Source organism: Diplotaxodon limnothrissa, linkage group LG4 (genome assembly GCF_057381915.1).
Source record: "Diplotaxodon limnothrissa isolate DT_005_m linkage group LG4, D_limnothrissa_male_GT1.1, whole genome shotgun sequence".
NCBI lineage: Eukaryota > Metazoa > Chordata > Actinopteri > Cichliformes > Cichlidae > Diplotaxodon > Diplotaxodon limnothrissa.
The window spans coordinates 21,075,334-21,095,871 of NC_140599.1; the positions used below are offsets into that span (position 1 = coordinate 21,075,334).

At 38.4% G+C, this 20,538-nt stretch overlaps 2 protein-coding genes across 2 annotated transcripts in view; both read left to right on the plus strand.

Annotated features, from left to right (window-relative positions):
- The window catches only part of abca3b (ATP-binding cassette, sub-family A (ABC1), member 3b), a 37,234-nt gene extending 31,723 nt beyond the window's left edge, over positions 1–5,511 (plus strand). Inside the window, exons 25-31 of the mRNA XM_085351623.1 lie at positions 683–811; positions 928–1,122; positions 1,228–1,415; positions 1,511–1,681; positions 1,778–1,974; positions 2,507–2,580; positions 3,197–5,511. Coding sequence (XP_085207749.1) covers positions 683–811; positions 928–1,122; positions 1,228–1,415; positions 1,511–1,681; positions 1,778–1,974; positions 2,507–2,580; positions 3,197–3,328 — 1,086 coding nt within the window. The 3' untranslated portion in view covers positions 3,329–5,511. The remainder of the gene's footprint in view (positions 1–682; positions 812–927; positions 1,123–1,227; positions 1,416–1,510; positions 1,682–1,777; positions 1,975–2,506; positions 2,581–3,196) is intronic.
- An 819-nt stretch (positions 5,512–6,330) lies between these two features.
- LOC146633726 (cytochrome P450 2K1-like) lies at positions 6,331–18,407 on the plus strand. The gene is made up of 9 exons (XM_085351626.1): positions 6,331–6,816; positions 6,921–7,083; positions 7,864–8,013; positions 8,166–8,326; positions 9,471–9,650; positions 9,753–9,894; positions 16,967–17,151; positions 17,258–17,399; positions 17,490–18,407. The coding sequence occupies exons 1-9, from the start codon at positions 6,616–6,618 to the stop codon at positions 17,675–17,677; spliced, it is 1,512 nt and encodes a 503-aa protein (XP_085207752.1). The 5' UTR covers positions 6,331–6,615; the 3' UTR covers positions 17,678–18,407.
- The last annotated feature ends 2,131 nt before the right edge of the window (positions 18,408–20,538 follow it).

Genomic DNA, 20,538 nt, shown 5'->3' on the forward strand with positions numbered 1-20,538 from the left:
CTTTACTAATTAGAAGTTTGGTAGTTTGATACATGGCTCCTCCAACCTACCTGAAAAAGAATCCTTGGGCCAGATATTGAAAGGGCCTACGCATAGACAAAGCCACGTGAATGAAGCTTGTTGTAAGAAAGCACTGACTGTGCTCAAATTGCCATATTTACGCTGCTACAATGATAAATGCATATATTAATTATGGCCACTATGGGTTTTTGCTCATACTGATCATCTATAGCTTCAGACTGCTTTAAATGCTCAGTTTCAGATTGTTTTTAGGTCACTCAGCTAAAGGTCAGATTAAACCATGGCGAGGTGTCCATTGTCCATCTCTCTTATAATGCCAGTATTTTATTAATGGGCATGTTATTCTGAAGGTCCAGCTCTAAAATGATTGTTTTGTTGTGTTTCCCACAGACCCACTCATGTCAGCGATGCACACTGCAAAGACAGCTGCACAATGTTTCCTAAAATAGCTACTTACCAAATCCTAAGACCCTATATGCTCTTTTTAAGGGAATCAGTTGAAACATGTTTCTGCAGTGTAACTGACCTAAAACGGACTTGTCTTATCCAAAATGGCACATAGAAAGCTATTTCACATAGAAACTGTGTGCATAGAAATGCAATTATCTGATCCCTTTTAATATCAGGTGGATATCATGTCATTTTTTGGTGTGTTTTTTAGGTACCCATGGCAACAGCACTGCTCCCAGAGGACCGAGATGTTGCCGATGAGAGGAAGCGGGTTCTGGAGTGCCAGCCGATAGTAGAGTCTATGGTTGGTAGCCCCCTCATTCTGCAGGAGCTCGGCAAAGTAAGTGGCTTAGCTGTATTTTGCTTATTTGCAAAGGTCTTGACTTATTTTTTAAATACTTGGACTGAGTGTCCCAATTTTGAAATACATGTAAAACTGTTATCTCCTCTTCACAGGTGTACAGCAGCGGGGAGAGTCTCCTGGCTGTGGACAGGCTGTCTCTCGCTGTAGGAAAAGGGGAGTGTTTCGGCCTGCTGGGCTTCAATGGAGCAGGAAAGACCACGACTTTCAAGATGTTGACAGGCGATGAGAGCGTCACGTCTGGAGATGCCTTCATTGATGGATACAGCATCCGGAGAGACATTAAGAAGGTAAGAGGGAGGGAGATGGGAGAATCCACAAAGTCTAGAGTGGCGAACTACACTGCTTTCAACACACACAAATATTTAAAAAGAAGATTTATCTCTGTATAACAGGTGCAGCAGCGCATAGGGTACTGTCCTCAGTTTGATGCAGTATTGGACCACATGACAGGAAGAGAAACTCTGAGTATGTACGCCCGGCTCAGAGGAATCCCAGAGAAGTACGTGTCTGGCTGCGTGGAGAATGTCCTGCGCTCGCTGCTGTTGGAGCCTCATGCTGATAAACTGGTCCGCAGCTACAGGTAGGTAGCTCTTTGGTGGAGGGAGGATACACATGTTATCCTGAAGAATGCTTGAAAAAGTTTTTCTAATAATGTGGCGTAATGCACATATGCAGCGGCGGTAATAAGCGGAAGCTGAGCGCAGGAATGGCTCTGATTGGTGGGCCTCCTGTCATCTTCCTCGATGAACCTTCGACTGGGATGGACCCCGTTGCCAGGAGGCTGCTGTGGGACGCTGTTACACGCACACGGGAGTCTGGCAAGGCTATAATCATCACTTCTCATAGGTACATGCTAAAGAATATGGTAGATAGCAGCTGATTTGCTCCATCTAGTTAAGCTTACACCTACCTAACTTTCCCACCGATATGTTCGTTCATCAGTATGGAGGAGTGTGAGGCCCTGTGCACCAGGCTGGCAGTGATGGTCAACGGTCAGTTCAAGTGCCTCGGGAGTCCCCAACATCTAAAGAGCAAGTTTGGCAGTGGCTACACGCTGCTGGCTAAAGTCCATGTAGAAGCTGAACTGGAGCACAGCGACCTGCTTCTATTTAAAGACTTCATTGAAAGCACCTTCCCAGGTCAGAGCCTCGTGATAGAAGAGTTGTTTCAATATTTCTAAATCTAACTATAAATACTTCTCATAAAAAATGTGAGTTACTAGAAGTAAGTTCTCAGGGATTGAAAATACCAAGATCATAAATAATTATATATATCTTAAGCTTCAAGCATGGCATTGCATGTTGAGGAAATTCTACCTGTTGTGGCTGTTTGCTGCCACTTGGTGGTGTTATGACTATATCCAATAACAAAAATGTATGCTACTCTTTCTCAAAAGACAGACGCCATAATATCCAAAGACCTTACTCTTAATAAACTATACAATGAAGTTCCTTTTCTTCGTGGTGAAGCCTTTTAAATCCTTTTAATGAGTCTGTATTTGACCAATGCGGTCAAACCGAAATATTCCAAAAGGGTAAACAACACACAAGCGGCACATTTACAGTTTACTGAAACACTCAAGTGGGACGATAAGCTCATCAGATTAAGCTATTATTTTCAAAGTAAAAGAATAACAAAGCAAATGTAACTGTCAGTTTTCTTCCACAACAGGAAGTCAGCTCAAGGATGAACACCAGGGAATGGTGCATTACCATTTGACTGACAAAACACTAACCTGGGCACAGGTACAGTTACTTTTGATCTTTTACCCAGCATCTGTTTGTCTATACTTTAATTGATCGTATTATGTTCTATTTTCTTACGTTTACCCCTGACCTATCCCTGGATAAGTGAAAAAAAGATGAATGCACAAATGATGGAAATTATATTTATTTTTGTCCTTTTTTTTTTTTTTAAATTATTGTTTTTAGTCATCTGTGAGTCAACTTTGAAGTAGATCGCTCACAAATAAAAAAATAAGTCCCTGCACTTGTGCTGTGTTATATCTCCCTCTATTGGACAAAATAGTAACTACATTGTTTAAGTCAGTTTTTTCTAGTCCTCTTGTAACTTGATCAAGGTTTCAACTTGACATTTTCCACGTCTTGATTGCCGTGTTTTAATTTTAAAGTCTGTATTCATATCATAACTTTAACATACAAACTTGCTGTGATACATGGTGCACAAAATGCCTTGGAAAATACTGAAAAACAAAAAAATGTATATATAAAAGCTAACCGGTATTTGGATGTGCATGAAAAAGTAGATTTCTTTTTTTTGTCTGCTTAACTGTGTGCAAATTAAAGGTATTAAATGTGATCTTCACTTTTCCATGTCCTCTCTTTCTCAACTCCCATCTAGGTGTTTGGCACTTTGGAGGCAGCCAAAGAGAAATACCACATTGAAGACTACTGCGTGAGTCAGATATCACTGGAGCAGGTGTTCCTTAGCTTTGCCCAGTTTCAGCACTGCACACAGAGCGAGAGGAACTAGGTGAAGAATCTGTCCATCCCATCGCCCATTTCCTACACTACGTGCACACGGCCCTTACGCAGGGACTTGCCTCGGTTACATCGCCAGGCGTGGAGAGGAGAACACAGTTCATCTCCAGCGCCGTTTTTAAACCTTGAACACGAACACACACTCTGCGGGTCAGTGGCAAACATCAACTTCAGCGTTTCTTTTATTGTATCACCCGGATGTGTCTTTCTTTGGTCACTCATGCCATTTGCTGTTGTTTAAAAGTAGAAGAACTGATTCTGATTACGACACGATTACACTGACTCTTTTTAGCGAGGTCAAACAAAGAAAACTGCATCACTCAATAGATACTACCACTACTATGAAATGTGTGTGACAGGGATTATTTGTGTGTTTTAATTGAGTGTACAGTCTGTCATTTTGTTATTTATGATTTTTATTACTTTTTGTGTGTGTTCAAAAATGTGTGCTTTATTTCGGTGACTGTCAATCATTGCAAGAGAACGGACCACTCCAGTTGATTTTATTGTGTAACTGTCGCACACCTTTGAGCCCTATCTAACAAATGAGGGTTCCTGTTTCTTTATGTCGCCCTTATGAAGAAGGACTGTTTTTGTTTTTTTCCTTAAGAGCCTCTTAATGTTGTTGCCAGATGTACATAATGCGATGTGTTCATGGTACTAAAACCATTTACTCATTTAAAGCCTGTTTTGGAATCATTAATGGATGCATGCCTAAAATAGGACTTGCAAAATGCACGAAACTGGGAGAGCAGAGAGCTGCTAGTGAACAATAGAAGGCCGTCCAGACTGAGGATTAATCCACAGGGTACATTTAGTCTCTTCTTAGAGCATTTACTACATCTCAATTTTCAGCTCCTGTTAGGTAACTATTCAGTTTTCTGCCCAACAAAAGTACAGGAACAGTGTGTTACTATGTGGATATCAGCTTCAGTGCTTACGTCGAAGCTGTTTATAAAAAAAGAAAAAACCCACAAAGTGACGCTGGAGATTTTACTCGTGCCATTGTTCTGGTGAAACTCAAAGTCTTTCAATTAAAATTGGCCTAGAACACCGAGACTGCAATGACCTTTTATTGTTTTTTTCCATCAGCTGTGCAATTCACATGCTGCACCTGTGCATGTGTAAAGACAGCGACAGATAAAATGGGAGCCCACTTCCTGGATTCATCCCAGAGTCTGCAAAACAGATTGAAGACTTTTAATGTCTCCAAAAACGAATTCTTACTCAGTATCCTGCTGTTGCAATCTGGGATAACCACACCGAGTCCTTTACTTGACATTGCTGTCCTCAAAGAAACACTTCCGAGAAATGAAATGAATGTATACCGTCTTACACACAAAAAGCTCTCTGACAGCTGTATTAACAGCTTGATATATCCGCAGTGCTTTCTTTATGCTAAACAAGAAACTGATATTCCTAAAAACCCCACAGATGTGTTGCTTAGAGGTTTTCAAAGGTTTTTACATTATAATTTCTGTGTATTTGCACAAATCCTCTTTCATTATGTGTGTGACTTGAAATAACAGCATTGTTAGACAAGTAGAAAAATGATAAACATTTAAAAGGTTTGCGCTGCTGATATTGAAGAATGTTTAACGCTGAAATGTGGTGTATCAAATTTAAAAAGGGAATTTACATCATTGTAATTGTGTACTGTACTGTACCATGCCATGGGACTGACTTTGTCAACTCTAAATGTATCGCTACTCTTTTTAAATTAAATAATGCTCTATGCAAAAGGATGCAAAGCCCAGTGTGGGATCCTGTTTTTATATTTCAGTTTGTTCAGCATTTGTCCTGAATGGTTTTGCCACCAGAGGTAAGTGGTGAAGGGTTTTGAGTTTATTTTGTTGTTGACCTCTTCCTGGATTAACCACACTGTGACAGACAAGGATGGGCAACCACATCATCCCCAGAAAGCTAACTCTCCCTTTAGGCCCCACAAAAAACCCCAAAACAAAATGCACACAAAACAAATGTATGTTAGAAATGGGTTTATGTAAATCTAAGCCAACCTAAAGCTGGACATCATGGCATACCTGCACAGAGAAGCAGGAGAACTGAGGTAGGCTAGAGTGAGAGAGTGGATAGCACCAGGTGTTCGAGTGTTTTACGATGCCCAACACCACTGGAGGAGAGCAGCGACAGACCAGTAGGAATGTAATCGAGTATTCATGAAGTACTTTAAGTATTTTCTTTTTTTTTTTTTTAAAATCTTATGCTACTTCAAGCTTTTACGCTACTATGTTTTGCTCTTTGTTCCATTTATTTTGAAGTTTTTATTTATTTTTTATTCTTTTTAGATTAATTGCATTGTTATAACTCAAACTACCCAACAATATATAACTAATTAAAATTATTAAAGACCACAGGGCTACACATGAGCCTGAAAATGATGCCTATTGTTTTCTGTGTTGATTTTATTTCCGATTACGTATTCTCATTCTTGCTCACCCTGTTCCATCCCATTTCAGAAATCCTGGAAATACTCCTTCCCTGCTACATTTATAATTTAATGTTTGCACATCCTGATGTCCAGCAGCCTGTTTGGAGAGTCACGTGACAATCCTCATAGGGGAATGAATATATATATATGCAGCATAATTTGGATAATGGAGACCACTGTAAGGTCCTTCTTTAGTTTCCAAGTAAGCATTTTGACCTCCACCAGGTTAGTCTTCTGGAGCCTTTAGTGACCATATTTGTATGAGCCTCATTAACAAGCTGCCACCCATGAACTGTTTGGATGTATCTGCTACTTACTTATTGTTATGCGACAAACTAATTAAATATTAGAATTCCACTCCCCAAACTTAGATCAGAATCAGAATCAGCATACTTTATTAATCCCAAAGGAAGGATGAGCTGTATCACACAGCAAGCGATATATTTTTTTAAATCAGATAACTGTGTTAAAATGTTCCAAAAGCCACCATGAGCATAAACAAGGTGGAGCCCCAGGGGACAGAGGTGGCACCTAACAGACCTCAATCTTCTACATGTCTCTGTGTGATAAATAGCAACCCGGTAACTGAAACATTGCTGACCCTAAAAAAACATAGCTGTGGCTTTTTGAAGGGTGAGGCAGCTCTCACTTGCTCTGGCAAAACAAGTTCCTGTAATTAAATCACTGGGGGAGTTACCTAATGCACAGATGAGATATGCATCTCAGGGGCGGGAACATGGATGCTAAACCTATCATGGGAGTCCCTACAAGGAAGCTCTAGCAGTTTTCACATAAGTAACACAGAGAAAAACCACTGACACCAGACGGAGATGGCACTTTTTGTAGATTTTAACTTTTCCAGTTCCACCACCGTGCTGGCTGCTGCTGTTCTCTTGCTTGTTCTTTATCTCCTATCTGTCAATTACATTTCTAAGGAAAGAGGGAAGGAACCCCCAGGACCGAGACCTCTGCCTCTGCTAGGCAACCTGTTGCAAATTGACCTCAAGAGACCCTACAAAACTCTGCATGAGGTAAATCAGGCTGTCTTCTCGTTCAAAAGGAGCAGCTTTAATGAAAGATTGCAATGTATTTAATGCTATTTCAGTTGTCTTTTGCTTAATTTTTATTCTTCCAGCTTTCAAAGACATATGGGTCAGTATTTACAGTTTATTTAGGAACCAACAAGGTTGTGGTCTTGGCTGGGTACGAAGCAGTCAGAGGCGCACTGGTTAACTATGCAGTGGAGTTTGGAGAGCGCAACGTCTCCCCGATATTTAAGGACCTGAACAGAGGTCATGGTATGAAATTCTTTCATAATACCATTTATTCTGTTTCATTTTACTATCACAAATAGTCCGGTCAACATATGATACCTGGCTTCTCAGAAATAACCAACAGCACTTATAGCTGCTGTGACTCACATGACTTCATGAAATACAGGTTTCCTCTCCATCCAGAATTTAAAAAAAAAAGTTTATATAAGTTTAGTGCTACATATTCCTTTAATGTTGAATGTCTTCCGTGAGGATGTGACCCTGTTTGTGTAGTAAACTATGCAATACAGCACTTTTATTATGAAATTGCTTCAATCGTCCAGGTAAGGAAATCCCAAAAAGTTGATCCTGTTCATCTCGACAGCGTTTTCTGTGGGATAAACGTTTTGTCACTCATCCAAGTGACTTCTACAGTCTCAGCTGACTGCAAGATTCCCCAGCTTTATAAATAATGTTCATTGACCAATGATCATGAATCTGACATTTTTAGTCAGCGGTGCTAATTTCAATACAATAGAGTCACATGTACAATTTTAAACTATTTAGGGGAAAAAAAGACAAATGCAAATGTACTGTAATTTAGTAAAAACACTACATCCAGATGAACAGAATTGACTTTTTGGGGGGTACAAAATGTGATATATTCAAAAACAAAAACTACTTCAAAAGTTAAAAATTTTAAAAATACTCATTGTTTTCAGCCCTTCCTTACTGGTGGTTTAAGCCTTGTCAGCATGTTTCTATTTCCATATCATAAAAATCAGTTAATTGAGTTTTTAAAATAAAGGATTTTATGTTTTGTAGGAATTTTGTTTGCAAATGGAGAATCGTGGAAAGAGCTGAGACGTTTTGCCCTCGCCACCCTCAAAGACTTTGGGATGGGCAAAAGACTTTCTCAGGGTAAAATCCTGGAGGAGTGTGGCTATCTGATTCAAGTGATTGAAGATCATAAAGGTATGGCAAAAGTACACGAACCATGAACTGCAATTTAAATGATTTTTTTTTTAAATTAGCACACCTCTAAATGTTATATTGTGCATGTCTGTTAGCCCATGTATGGATTTATTTATTTTAGATTTTTTTTTTCTTGTGTATCAATTTTACAGGAAATGCTTTTGATACAGCTCTTCCAATAAATTATGCAACAGCCAACATTATCTCCTCTATTGTGTTCGGAAGCAGATTTGACTACGGTGACCCTGTATTCAAGAACATGGTGAAGCGAGCCAATCAAACCATATGTGTCTCAGGTTCTGCATCAGTCCAGGTTGGCTTTTTGACAGATTCGATGAGTTGGTGAAGTTGGCCACGATCACATACATTCATATATGGAAGTAGAAAATTCTGTGAGACTAAAATCTTATAAATTAAATTAAATTAGCAACAACAAACAGGCCTCATGACCTGATGTTTACTACGTGCTTCGTATCTTAGGCTCCCATTCTACTTTTGAATACTCTAGGTCCCACAAGTAAACCAGCAGTGCTATGTGGTCCTATGAGGTCTATAAGATTAGACTGGGCCTGATTGTTCAAGACTTTGTAAGTGAAAGGATTTTAAATTCAACTTTGGATTTAACAGGAAGCCAGTGAAGACAAGCGAATATGGGAGAAATATGCTTGCAGTCAATACTCTCGCTGTAGCATTTTGGATCAACTGAAGGCTTTTCGGGGAGTCAGGATGGCCTGATAACTGATCCATCTCATGTCTGTCTTATCTGACTTTGCCGATTGTTGTCCGGCCTCCACCTCGTGACCTGCCTGGCTGAACAGGGATCCCAGGGGCTAAAGTCCCCATCGATATGGCTCTCTGGAAGGCATACACAACTCCCTACAATAACAAGGCTCTAAACATTCAGTGAAGAAACACAGGCTAGAGCCAAAGCTGTAGTGCTGCCATTAGCAAATCTGGCTCTGTGGTGCATTGGAAATCTGACTATTTGCTTTTTCACAAGCTTTTTTATTTTATTTTTATTATTGTTATTAATGCTCATTGATGCAAAGGCAGTAATTCTTAATCATGAGATACAATAAAATGTATATATGACACGATATGCACCGATAGTCATTAAGAAATTAGATGGTAAAGCTACTTGAAAATATCAGATATCTTTAGATGCACAGCAACAGTAACTTTGTTATTTTTGATTTAAATTATTTCTGTGAGGGGAATTTTAAAATAGGTCAAGTCATCGCTGCTTTCATAAAAATGAAAACCAGGATTTGGTGAAACAATGTGTAATAATAATGTGTGGACTTTAATCTTTTTTTTTTTTTAATATTTAAACTATAACATGTGTCATATGACAAAGTAAAATGTATTTAATTTTATTTCTAATAATTCAGTGTATTTACTTGGAATAAGCTTTAAGGTTGTTTTTTTTTTTTTGTTTGTTTTTTTTTCTCCTGCAGCTTTTTAACATGTTTCCTCGGCTGCTCGGTTGGATAAAAAATCGCCAGGTGATGTTAAAAAATGTTGAGATGGCTGTCACAGATATAAAGAATTTAATTAAGCATCTGAAAGAGACTCTGGAGCCTGGACTGTGCCGAGGGCTTGTGGACTGTTTTCTGATTCGGAAACAGAAAGAAGAAGTAAGACTGTGTGTTGTTTTTTTTGTTTTTTTAAAATTATGATAATATTATTTACACTTTAGGTTTGATAGCAATAAGCAATGTGAGTGTTATTTCTTTTAGGACTCCTGTGTTTTGGATACTCACTACAATGAGGAGAACTTGACATTCACAGTGAGCAACCTGTTTGCTGCTGGCACTGACACCACAGCAGCCACACTGAGATGGGGTTTGCTGTTAATGGCTAAATACCCACACATACAGGGTAAGGAACTGGACAAGACATGCAAGTCTCACCTCAAAAGAATGTGGGTGATAAGAAATACCACACTGTTAATTTGGGTTTCACCCAGGACTGTATAGGCGTTGGTTGAATAACAATGGTGTTCACCTTGGGGTGTCGGTCAGAACACACAGGACGCACAAATAAGGTTATTCCTTATTTGCTGTTATTCTTTAACACAACAGCACAGTGATGCAACCACAGGCTTACAGGGGTGGTGTACAACTCGTAGGTGGGGTCTGTGTATGGGCTCAATACTAAAGTAATAATGGTATTTCTGGTATAGCACAACTTTATCCTTTCAGTAGCTGCCAAAAGTTAAGGGACCTAGCTTAGGATATTCATATAGAGATCCTCCAGCTTCAAACTGCATTACCCTTCCAGGACCTGAAGCTCAGCAAAGCACCCCAAACCCATCTATTCTCTGACTGGATTGTTAAATTTATGATTGACACGACATTGACCAATCAGGTGAAAGGCAGAAAAATTGGGACAAAATTCCTACTCATAAGAAGAAAGTCACACATAGCCAGGGAACTTAAGTGTAGAGTTTAATACGCAGGTTTTTGCTTTGTATCTGTAACCTCTACGGTGGGCCTGAGAGGCCAAACGGACTGCAACTTAAGAAAACACCAGCAACAAGAAAAACGCTGCAAAAGCACACAAAAAATAACGGAAATAGGAAAAACGACAACGGAAATAGGAAAAAACAGATTTCCAAAAGCACAAGGGAAGTGTTTCTGGGGAGACAATAACCCGACGGACCAGTTGCAGGAACCAAATTATGCTAAGAATTGCGCTGGGACACACTTAGAAGAAGTGAAGGATCGGGGGGACTGGGAAGATGGCGGAGTGAGCGGTTCAACTTGAGTGGGCTCCGAGGCTTTTCCTGAAAAGAACCTCCTTTATGTCTTGACCGCAATCAAGTTAACCGGAATTAGAAGCAGACTAGTTATACTTCATCTCTAAAACTCAAAAACTTCCTCCCTGTGTTTCTCTCCGTCATTCTCGGCCACCTTCTCCGAAGCGGCGAAATGGCTAACATTAACAAAGATCATGGCTACCACCTAGCGGCTCTTCGACAGGCGTGCGACGAAGAAGATATTGAATGGATGGAACAGCAGCACGACTTATCACAAGACAGACCGCAAGCTGATCGTCACCACACACCAGTTAAAAGTCCAAATCCTAAAAAAATGAAGGCTAACGAATCGCAGACGCAAAACGAAGTTTCAAACACAGTTCTCCTCAATGCTATCCAAAAACTGGTATGTAAATTTGACACCCAAAGTGAACATTTAAAGAATTATGAATTCCAGTTGCAAGAAAACACCGACGCTGTAAGAAAAGTAAAGGAGTCCGTGGATGCTAATACGGAAGCTGTTAAATCTGTGGTGGAAGATGTGAAACGTATTAAAACGCAGATGGCGACGCTGAAAAAAGAGAACGAGGCTCTTCGTGAAATGTGTCTGGAGCATGCTAGATACAAACGGAGATGGTCTTTGCTGCTAACTGGCGTTCCTGAGAAGGAGGGGGAGAACACGAGAGAAGAAATAATCAGAATTCTGACCAAGATAATTCCTGCGAACGCCGAGCAGCTGTACAACACAGTGGATACAGTGCACCGGCTGGGTCAGAAGGGACGAGTTGGTGACAAACCCAGGCTGATTGTCATACAGTTTGCCATGAGAACTGTTCGAGACCTAGTGTGGAAGATGTCCAAGGAGGCGAAGCTCTGCAAGGAGATGAAGATTCGGTTTAGAGAGGACTTTTGTAAGGAAGACAGAGAAGCCCGCAAACGTCTGTGGCCGAGGGTGGAGGAGGCAAGGAGCAGAGGGCTCAAAGCTTTCCTGAAGGACGGATATGCTGTCATCGATGGTCGTCAAATCAAAGAATGAAAGAACTTTATAACGACCTAGTTAAGAAGGTATAACTGTTCAACTAAATTTAAGCCGGTAACTTGCTCAATGGTCCCTGACTTTGACTGGGTCTATTAGTTAATAGGAGGTAAAATGTTCCATTGCCTTACTCTAGTTATTACAACACTTTCAAGCTATATTCAATGGTTCTTTCAATATTTTCTTTAAATGTTCGAGGTTTAAGAAGTAACATAAAGCGTAAAGCGATTTTTCTTTTTTGTAAGGAACAGCCTAACACGAATTGTTTTTTATTTCAAGAGACACACAGTAGTAAAGATGATCATATATTTTGGAGAAAGCAGTGGGGAAGCGGTGATATTTATTTATCTCATGGTACCTCTCATTCAGCAGGAGTGGCTATTTTTCTACATCGTTTTAATGGAAGAGTTCTTGATCATAAAGGTGATGAGGAAGGTCATTGGTTAATGGTTAACATGGAGTTGGATGATACTAAGTACATTTTAGTAAATGTTTATGGGTTCAACAATAGAGCTAAAAACAGGAAATTGATTTCTGATTTGAAAAAAATGATAGAAGAATGGAAGATCATCTATTCAACTGAAAAAGTCGTTGTTGCAGGTGACTTTAATATGGTACCAGATGAAAAACTGGATAGATTTCCAACTAAATATAACTCTTCTCATTTTAACCAAATATTAATGGATTTCTCCTGCACCCTCAACCTAATCGATATCTGGCGTAACTTAAACCCAGAAAAACTGCAATACACCTGGAATAATTCTGAGCGCTCTCAATGCTCAAGACTGGATTATTGCTTAATAACTGGTAGTCTCTTCCCCCTATCATCCAACTGTAAGATTCTTCACTCCCCTGTTACTGACCATTGTGCCATAACACTTTCAATCTCCCCGGATAATAGATTATCAGAACCGAAGAATTCTCACTGGAAGTTTAACAGTAACCTCTTACGAAGCTCGTCTTTTTGTATAAAAATTAAATCATTGATAGGAGAGGTAAAAGCAATGGAGGATTTTTCTTCTACTAGTAAATGGGAATGGTTGAAGTTTAATGTCAGAAAAATTGCTAGTGAAGAAGGAAAATTAATGGCTAATAAAAGGAGACAGAAACAGGCTGAAATTACTGCACAAATAAGTTCATTGTGCAATTTATCACATCTGACAGAGGAAAACTCTATAGAACTAAACCAGTTGCAGTACAAACTAGATGAACTTTATATAGACAAAGCAAAAGGTGCCTTCATTCGCTCAAGGGCTAAATGGATTGAGGAGGGGGAAAAGAATTCTTCTTATTTCTTTAACCTGGAGAAAACTAGACAAACAAAAAAAACTATAATGAAGTTACAAATTAATAATACCCTGACTGAAGACCAACAGACTATAAACAACTATATCACAGAGTTCTATTCAGCCCTCTACACTACAAATTATTCCAGTTCGGAGACTAATTCTTTTTTTAGCTCTATCCATGGAAAAATTCCTCAAATTGACTCACACTTTAAAAATCTCAATGAGTCTGAAATCACTTTAGCTGAATTGGATGCTGCTGTTTCCCAAATGGCGAATGGTAAATCACCAGGTCCCGACGGAATCACGATTGAATTTTACAGATATTTCTGGAATGACATTAAAGAGCTATTACTAGAGGTATTTAATGAATGTATAAATGATCAGATGCTATCTCCAACTATGAAACGAGGAATAATTTCTTTACTTCCTAAACCAAACAAGGACCCTATCCTTTTAGATAACTGGAGACCTATCACACTTCTTTGCTGTGACTACAAATTATTAGCTCATGTCTATGCCAACAGATTAAAAACAGGAATAACTCAAATAATAGATGAGACACAGTCAGCCTTTATAAAAGGGCGTCATATCCATAATCATACCCGTTTAGTATTAGATATGTTGGATTACAATCATTTAATTCCTCATGATAGCCTTATTTTATTTCTTGATTTCTTTAAAGCTTTTGATTCTTTGGAGCATAATTTTTTATTTAAAGCTCTGGAGGCTGTGGGTTTTGGTCCCAGATTTGTTAGTGTAATGAAAATGTTGTACAGAGATATAACAAGTAGTATTGCACTCAATCAGGGGTTTTCTAATAGTTTTAAAATTCATCGTGGCATTCGGCAGGGATGCCCTATTAGCCCGTTATTGTTTATTGTTGCAGCAGAAATGCTTGCCATTTATATCAAACTCTCTTCAGATCTGGAAGGCATAAACATTCTTGATAAAGAATTTAAAATTAGTCAATTTGCTGATGACACTGCCTTATTTCTAAGGAATGTAAATATGGTCTCTACTGCAATTAATAAAATCCTTTCATTCTCAAAAGCATCTGGCTTAACACTAAACCTTAAAAAATGTGAAATCTTAGCTGTACACAACTGTAATCAAAATACTATTAACAATATACCAGTAAAAGAGGAGGTAAAATACCTTGGTTTAATAATCAGTAAAAATACTAATGATCGAGAGAATAATAACATAACTCCTAGATTAAATGTAGTTAAAAAAATATTTAATCATTGGTTAACACGTGATTTATCCATATTAGGTCGTATCTTACTGTTTAAAGCAGAAGGACTTTCAAGACTCATATACCCCTGTTATTCAATTTTTACATCTCCTAAAATGATTAAACTGTCCAATTCTATTATATTCAGCTTTATCTGGAAGAATAAAACACATTATATACGCAAATCACAATTAGTTAAAGACTATGAAAATGGGGGCTTGAAAGCTTTAGACTTTGAATCTATTATTGCTGCATTCAGGCTCAGATGGATAAAAGACTGCATTTCCTGTCCTCAATCTATGTGGTACCATATTCCAAACAAACTCTTTAATAAGGTCGGGGGGTTAGATTTTTTGCTCAGATGTGATTATGAAATATCTAAGCTTCCTCTTAAGTTGTCTAGTTTCTATAAGCAAGCTTTGAATTTTGGGAAACTAATTTTCACCCACAATTTTTCACCTCACAATTCTGTGTTGTGGAATAATAGGGTTATAGTCATCAATAAGAAGTCCTTATTTAAATCAGACTGGTATGATAACGGTGTATGTTTTGTTGTTGATCTGCTTGATAGAAATGGAAACTTGCTATCTTATGAAGAATTTATTGATAAGTATAAAATAGAGATTTCATTTAATAATTATAATAAGGTTTGTAAAGCGATACCCACACCGTTGTTAAATCTTATCGTAAATACTTTAAAGTATTCATTAATAAGAACATGCTTACCTTCACTGACGATAGGTAATACCTCAATAAAGGACAAACAATTTAATAATAAGTTCATCTCTAATACCTTTAAGCAAATAGTATTCTGCAACTACAATGTCAATGTCAGACATGACCTTGATAGCATATTGAAAGACAAGTCATTTTCTTTTTACTTAAAATACCCACTTGCGCCTAAAATGAAAGAAACACACTTCAGAATCATATCAGGCATTTATCCAGTTGGAGAATTCCTGCATAAAAGGTTTAATTTTGAGGCCGACTCTTGTGCTTTCTGTTCTTCCGATCCAGAAACACTAGAGCATCTATTTTTCACTTGTCAGTATGTTAATGCTTTCTGGTTTGAAATACACTGTTGGGTTTCACTCAGAATTTCCAATGTACCTGCCTTCACATCTAAGGATATTCTTTACTTTATGGACAATCTGGATTCTGAAATCTCAGATGTTGTCAATTTTGTAATAGTGCTATGTAAGTTTTTCATTCATTTATGTAAGTGGAAGAATGCCTCTCCTATGTTTACCGTCTTCTTGAATTACTTTTGTCAATACTTTAAGTCACTTAAGCTTATTTCAAATATGAACAAAAAAACTGCTGTACTATACTGTAAAATCAAAAAATACTTGCTCTTCTAATTTTCTTGCCTGTGTCAAAAGGTCTATGTTCCTTATTTCTTTACTCTAGAAACTTTTATTTTCTCCCTGTAAAGTTATGATGACTTGCTTCACCATCTTTATAATGTAAATTGTTACAATTCTGGTCTGTTTCCTTGACTTGTTTTGTATATGGAAATTTGTTTCAATAAAAAAAAAAAAAAAAACCAAAGAAAAAAAAAAAAAAAAAAAAAAAAAAAAGAAGTGAAGGATCTATCGGTTTTGTGAGGAAAGAAAAGATGAGAGGTAAGTGTGTTAGCCTAACTATTAGTCTGAAAATACGTCAGCAGTATTATATGAATCATGATAAAACACACCATTTTTTCGGTTCCTGCAACTGGTCCGTCAGGTTGTCTCCCCAGAAACACTTCCCTTGTGTGTGTGTGTGGTTTTTTTTTTTTTTTTTTTTTTTTTTTTTTCCCTATTTTTGTTTTCTTGTTTCCTATTTCCGTTGTGTTTTGTGTGCTTTTGCAACGTTTTTCTTATTGCTGGTGTAAGTTGCAGTCCGTTTGGCTTCTCAGGGCCACCGTTGTAACCAGACCTTAACAAACAAATTTGTAACTGTGTAAATATTTTTTTTACAAACACAAATCTTTTTTACACACACACTTACAAAACTCAGTTCACAACTACACATTTGATTTAAGAGTACAAAATATTTATGCCCACAATTTGAGCCCATATGTGTGGTCTGTAAACAAAACATATACAGAATGCTGATTATAATAAGGATTCAATCAAGATGTCTACTCACAGTTCTTTAGAGACGCACACAACTCACACTATGCCTAGACGTCCACTGTTGAGTCAGTTTACAAGGTGCCTCTTGCTATGTGTTAGCTTAACCTACATGCTCTGGACCATGTTCTCAATAGTTCAACTCTCTCGCCACAAGGGGGCTCTCGAACACAGTCGACAGCCTTTCCAACACACATAGTTGATATTTATATAAGGTGATAACACATAAATACGTATATAGAGTTCAGTGTCCTGTTGGGCTACAAGACCAATGACTTCAGTTATGGGTTTACTGACATGTCAGCAGGTGATATCAGAGGGAAAAGGCAAAACAACCACCACCACTACCAGTCAGTGGTAAATAAATACACAGCATTTCATATGCAAACAATGTGCACCATAACAATATTCTGTGTATAATTTTAGATTTTTTATTTATTTATTTATTTTTACACGTTTTAGCAGATCTGTTAAAACTAATGTGGACAAATTTGTTTCTTTATTTTGTCTCTGCAGAGCAGGTCCACGAGGAGCTGAGCCGGGTAGTAGGAAGCCGACAAGTTTGTGTAGATGACCGGAAAAACCTGCCGTACACTGATGCAGTCATTCACGAGACTCAGAGACTGGCGAATATTGTCCCCATGTCTCTTCCTCACCAAACTAGCCAAGATGTCACCTTCAAGGGATACTTTATCAAAAAGGTCAGCTGCTGTACCTAAATATATTTTAACATCTTGATTTACTTCTGATAACCTGAACTAGTTCTGTAGATGTACATCTACATGAGAAATCTTCTGTTTCCCACAGGGAACTATTGTGTTTCCCCTTCTCACCTCTGTCCTGTATGATGAGAGTGAATGGGAGAGCCCACACACTTTTAACCCTTCACATTTTCTGGACAAAAAGGGTCAATTTGTCAGGAGAGATGCCTTCATGCCCTTTTCTGCAGGTATGACAACTTTGTCAGGCTTTTTTGAGAAAATTCTCACTAGCGCAGACATGATTCGTTTAAATGAGTGTAAACTCTTTGCATTTGCAGGTCGCAGGATGTGTCTCGGAGAAGGTCTGGCTAAGATGGAGCTCTTCCTCTTCTTCACCTCCCTCATTCAGCGCTTTCATTTCACTCCTCCACCTGGAATCACAGAGGATGAACTGGATCTCACACCAGCTGTGGGATTCACCACCCCTCCTTCATCTCATATGCTGTGTGCTGTCAGTCGCCAGTAAGAGACACATGGAACTTGACATTATAGCATTTACTTGTGACAATAGCATAAACATTGTTTTTATCATCCTAACCCAACAGGAAACAGATGTCAGCATTCTGAACAACAGACAAAGGCAGATGTCAAGGAAACTGATTTTTCTGACTACTTTTTAGTTTTACTCCCTACAGTTTCAAACAAATATCTGTACTTTCTACTTATTACGTTTTCAAAACAAGCTCATTACTTTGGCTGTAATGCATTCGGGGGGGAGTTATTATCTCGTCACTGCGGACCTTTGTTTGTTTATTAATCACCAGTGGATAAATTAAAAAAAAAAAAAAAAAGACGACACGTGTCAAAGTCAGGGATTAAAAGTGATTGTTTTTTAAATGGCCTGCATTTGTATAGCGCTTTACTCAGTCCCTAAGGACCCCAAAGCGCTTCACACAACATTCAGTCATTCACCCATTCACACACAGGCAATGGCAAGCTACGTTGTAGCCACAGCTGCCCTGGGGCGCACTGACAGAGGCGAGGCTGCCGGACACTAGCGCCACCGGGCCCTCTGACCACCACCAGTAGGCAAACATGGGGTTAGTATCTTACCCTCCTGGCATGCAGCCAGGAGGCAACCTGGGATCGAACCACCGATTTTCTGATTAGTGGCTGACCTGCTCTGCCACCTGAGCTACAGCCACCATGTTTTTAAGTGTCAGTTAATTTCCAATGCAACTTTCCTCTCAGCTCAACAAACACACAAAGTGTTTGTGTGCAGTTTGTTTCAAAGTGTGTTGCTAGCTAAAGGTCCAGCTGCTGTATTTCACAGGGAGAGAACAGAAAGAGAGCCAACTTCACTCAGAGATGGAGAAAGATAAGAAAGACAGGACAGGAGAGGAAGAAGAGAGGTTAGATTCAAAGGTAACGACTGCTCAGAGACTTTTACAGTCTCGTGTGCTATGTTAGTGTTTTCAGTTTTATTTCCCCGGTCTCGTTGTGTGTGATTTCTCCTCCTCCTCTGTCTCATTCCCTCATTATCCCTCTGTGTATTTAAGCCCTTTGTCGTCCTGTTTGTTGCTGGATTGTCTGCAAACTGCATTTCCCATGTTGCAGGGCTTTAGTGTCATTATTCTTTATTTTTTTTAGGTTTCTCCCAGTTTAGGTTTTGCTAGCTTACTCATTGCCACCCTTTGCTTTTGTTTGTATTCTGCTCTGCCGTAATAAAGGCTTACTCTCAATTCAAGTCCGTTATCAGTGACTGCATTCGGGTCCAATCTTTCTCCACTCCTCTCCGTCTGCCACAGCAGACATGCCAATTGTGAGTTATGATTGTTTTCCACACACTGAGGTATTGCAACCAATTTTAGGGTTCTCCAACCTACTGAATCTCACATTAACCCCCGACTGCACACATTTTCCTGTTTAGAAAAACAATCTAGGTAAGAGAAAAATCCTCCAAAGAGCTATTTTTACTTTCATACTTTGAGTACATTTCAGAGCCTGTATTTGTTTGTTTGTTTGTTTGTTTTTTAAATTTTACTTGAGTAAAGAAGTTGAATCAGTAATTCAGTTTTTACTGGAGTTTTTTTTTTTTAGCAGTAGTATTTCTACTTAAGAACAAAATTCTATACTTTTACCACCTCTACAAGGGAACCCTTTATTTCAGTCACTTCTAGCAAGTAAAAGGAGATTATAATACACAGAATGAGTTCTGTCATTCAAAATTTTCATCACCGACCAGAACTTTGTTTGAATGTGTGCTTTTGGTGATTAACACGGCAAAATGTATTTGTGCATCATGTCACTGTTTTTGTTTTTCACTGTTATTTTAAGAGAGTAATTTGGTAGAGGTTTATTCTTTCAATTGCAACAAACTAAAGTCTTTAGATTTTCAGTGTGGTTTTTGCATGCGGTTAAACATATCATGAATATACAGAAGACACACTTTAACCAAAAGAGTGCAGATATTACAAAAGGCATGTAAAAATACAGCATGTTGGATCAAGCTTTAGATCATATAGGTATTCTTAGATTGTACTCTTATTTATATAATCTTTAAATCTTCTTAGCCAGCTATTTAGAGCAACAACCAAAGTTGTGGCGGAAACTGAGCTCTATAATGAACACTCACAGTCCAAGCCATTAAGGTTCAGATTTAGGGTTGATAAGCCCAAAAGAATTTGAATTTGTGTTAAAAAAAAAAAAAAAAAAAAGTAATCAGCTCAGTATATTGTCATGGTCTGCCGTCCCTGCCTGACGACCTGCCGTGGCCATGAATGTGTTTGCTCACTGTGGTGTAATCTATATTGATGTACATCATGCGCCACTAGGCGGCAGTACTTACCCACTAAACAGGAAATTGGTAGCATGTAAAATAGTGATGGTAAATTTGATTCTTTTTATTGAATCGAGTGTTAATGAGTCACTCACCAAAGTGAATCGGATTCCTTTTGAGTCATTTGATTCACTGAGTCAGTTGACCAGAGTGCAAAAATTTTACATTTTCACTCAAACTTAATTTGTTTCCCTTTTCATGTAAATCCCACTGCTAAGATGAATGATTAAAAAACAACAACAACAACAACTATTTTATAGAGAAAAAAAGAGCAAAAACATTTCTAAAATTAAGCAATTTCCTATCAAAATTGCTTAATAAACATTTATTTTGTTTATTTGTATTTTATTAGTATTTTCCTTAAGTGTGTCAAATATATATTTTCTCATCTAAATGTCCACTGCGTTCTGAGCCAGGGGGCGGTGATGCGCCTTAACATTGGTTGCCAACCAAGAAGAAGAAGAAGCTGTGAGCCAGGAGGGAGGGGGTGAGTGAGTGATTCGTTCGCTCTATGATTCAGCACAGGAGGGAGGGGTGAGCGAGTCCTG

Excerpts from the sequence above, each read along its gene's own strand:
- LOC146633726 (XM_085351626.1), top strand. The coding sequence starts at position 6,616 with ATGGCACTTTTTGTAGATTTTAACTTTTCCAGTTCCACCACCGTGCTG. Across the intron at positions 8,327-9,470 it reads CAGGTTCTGCATCAGTCCAG|CTTTTTAACATGTTTCCTCG; the intron begins GTTGGCTTTTTG and ends TTTCTCCTGCAG. Across the intron at positions 9,895-16,966 it reads TAAATACCCACACATACAGG|AGCAGGTCCACGAGGAGCTG; the intron begins GTAAGGAACTGG and ends TTGTCTCTGCAG.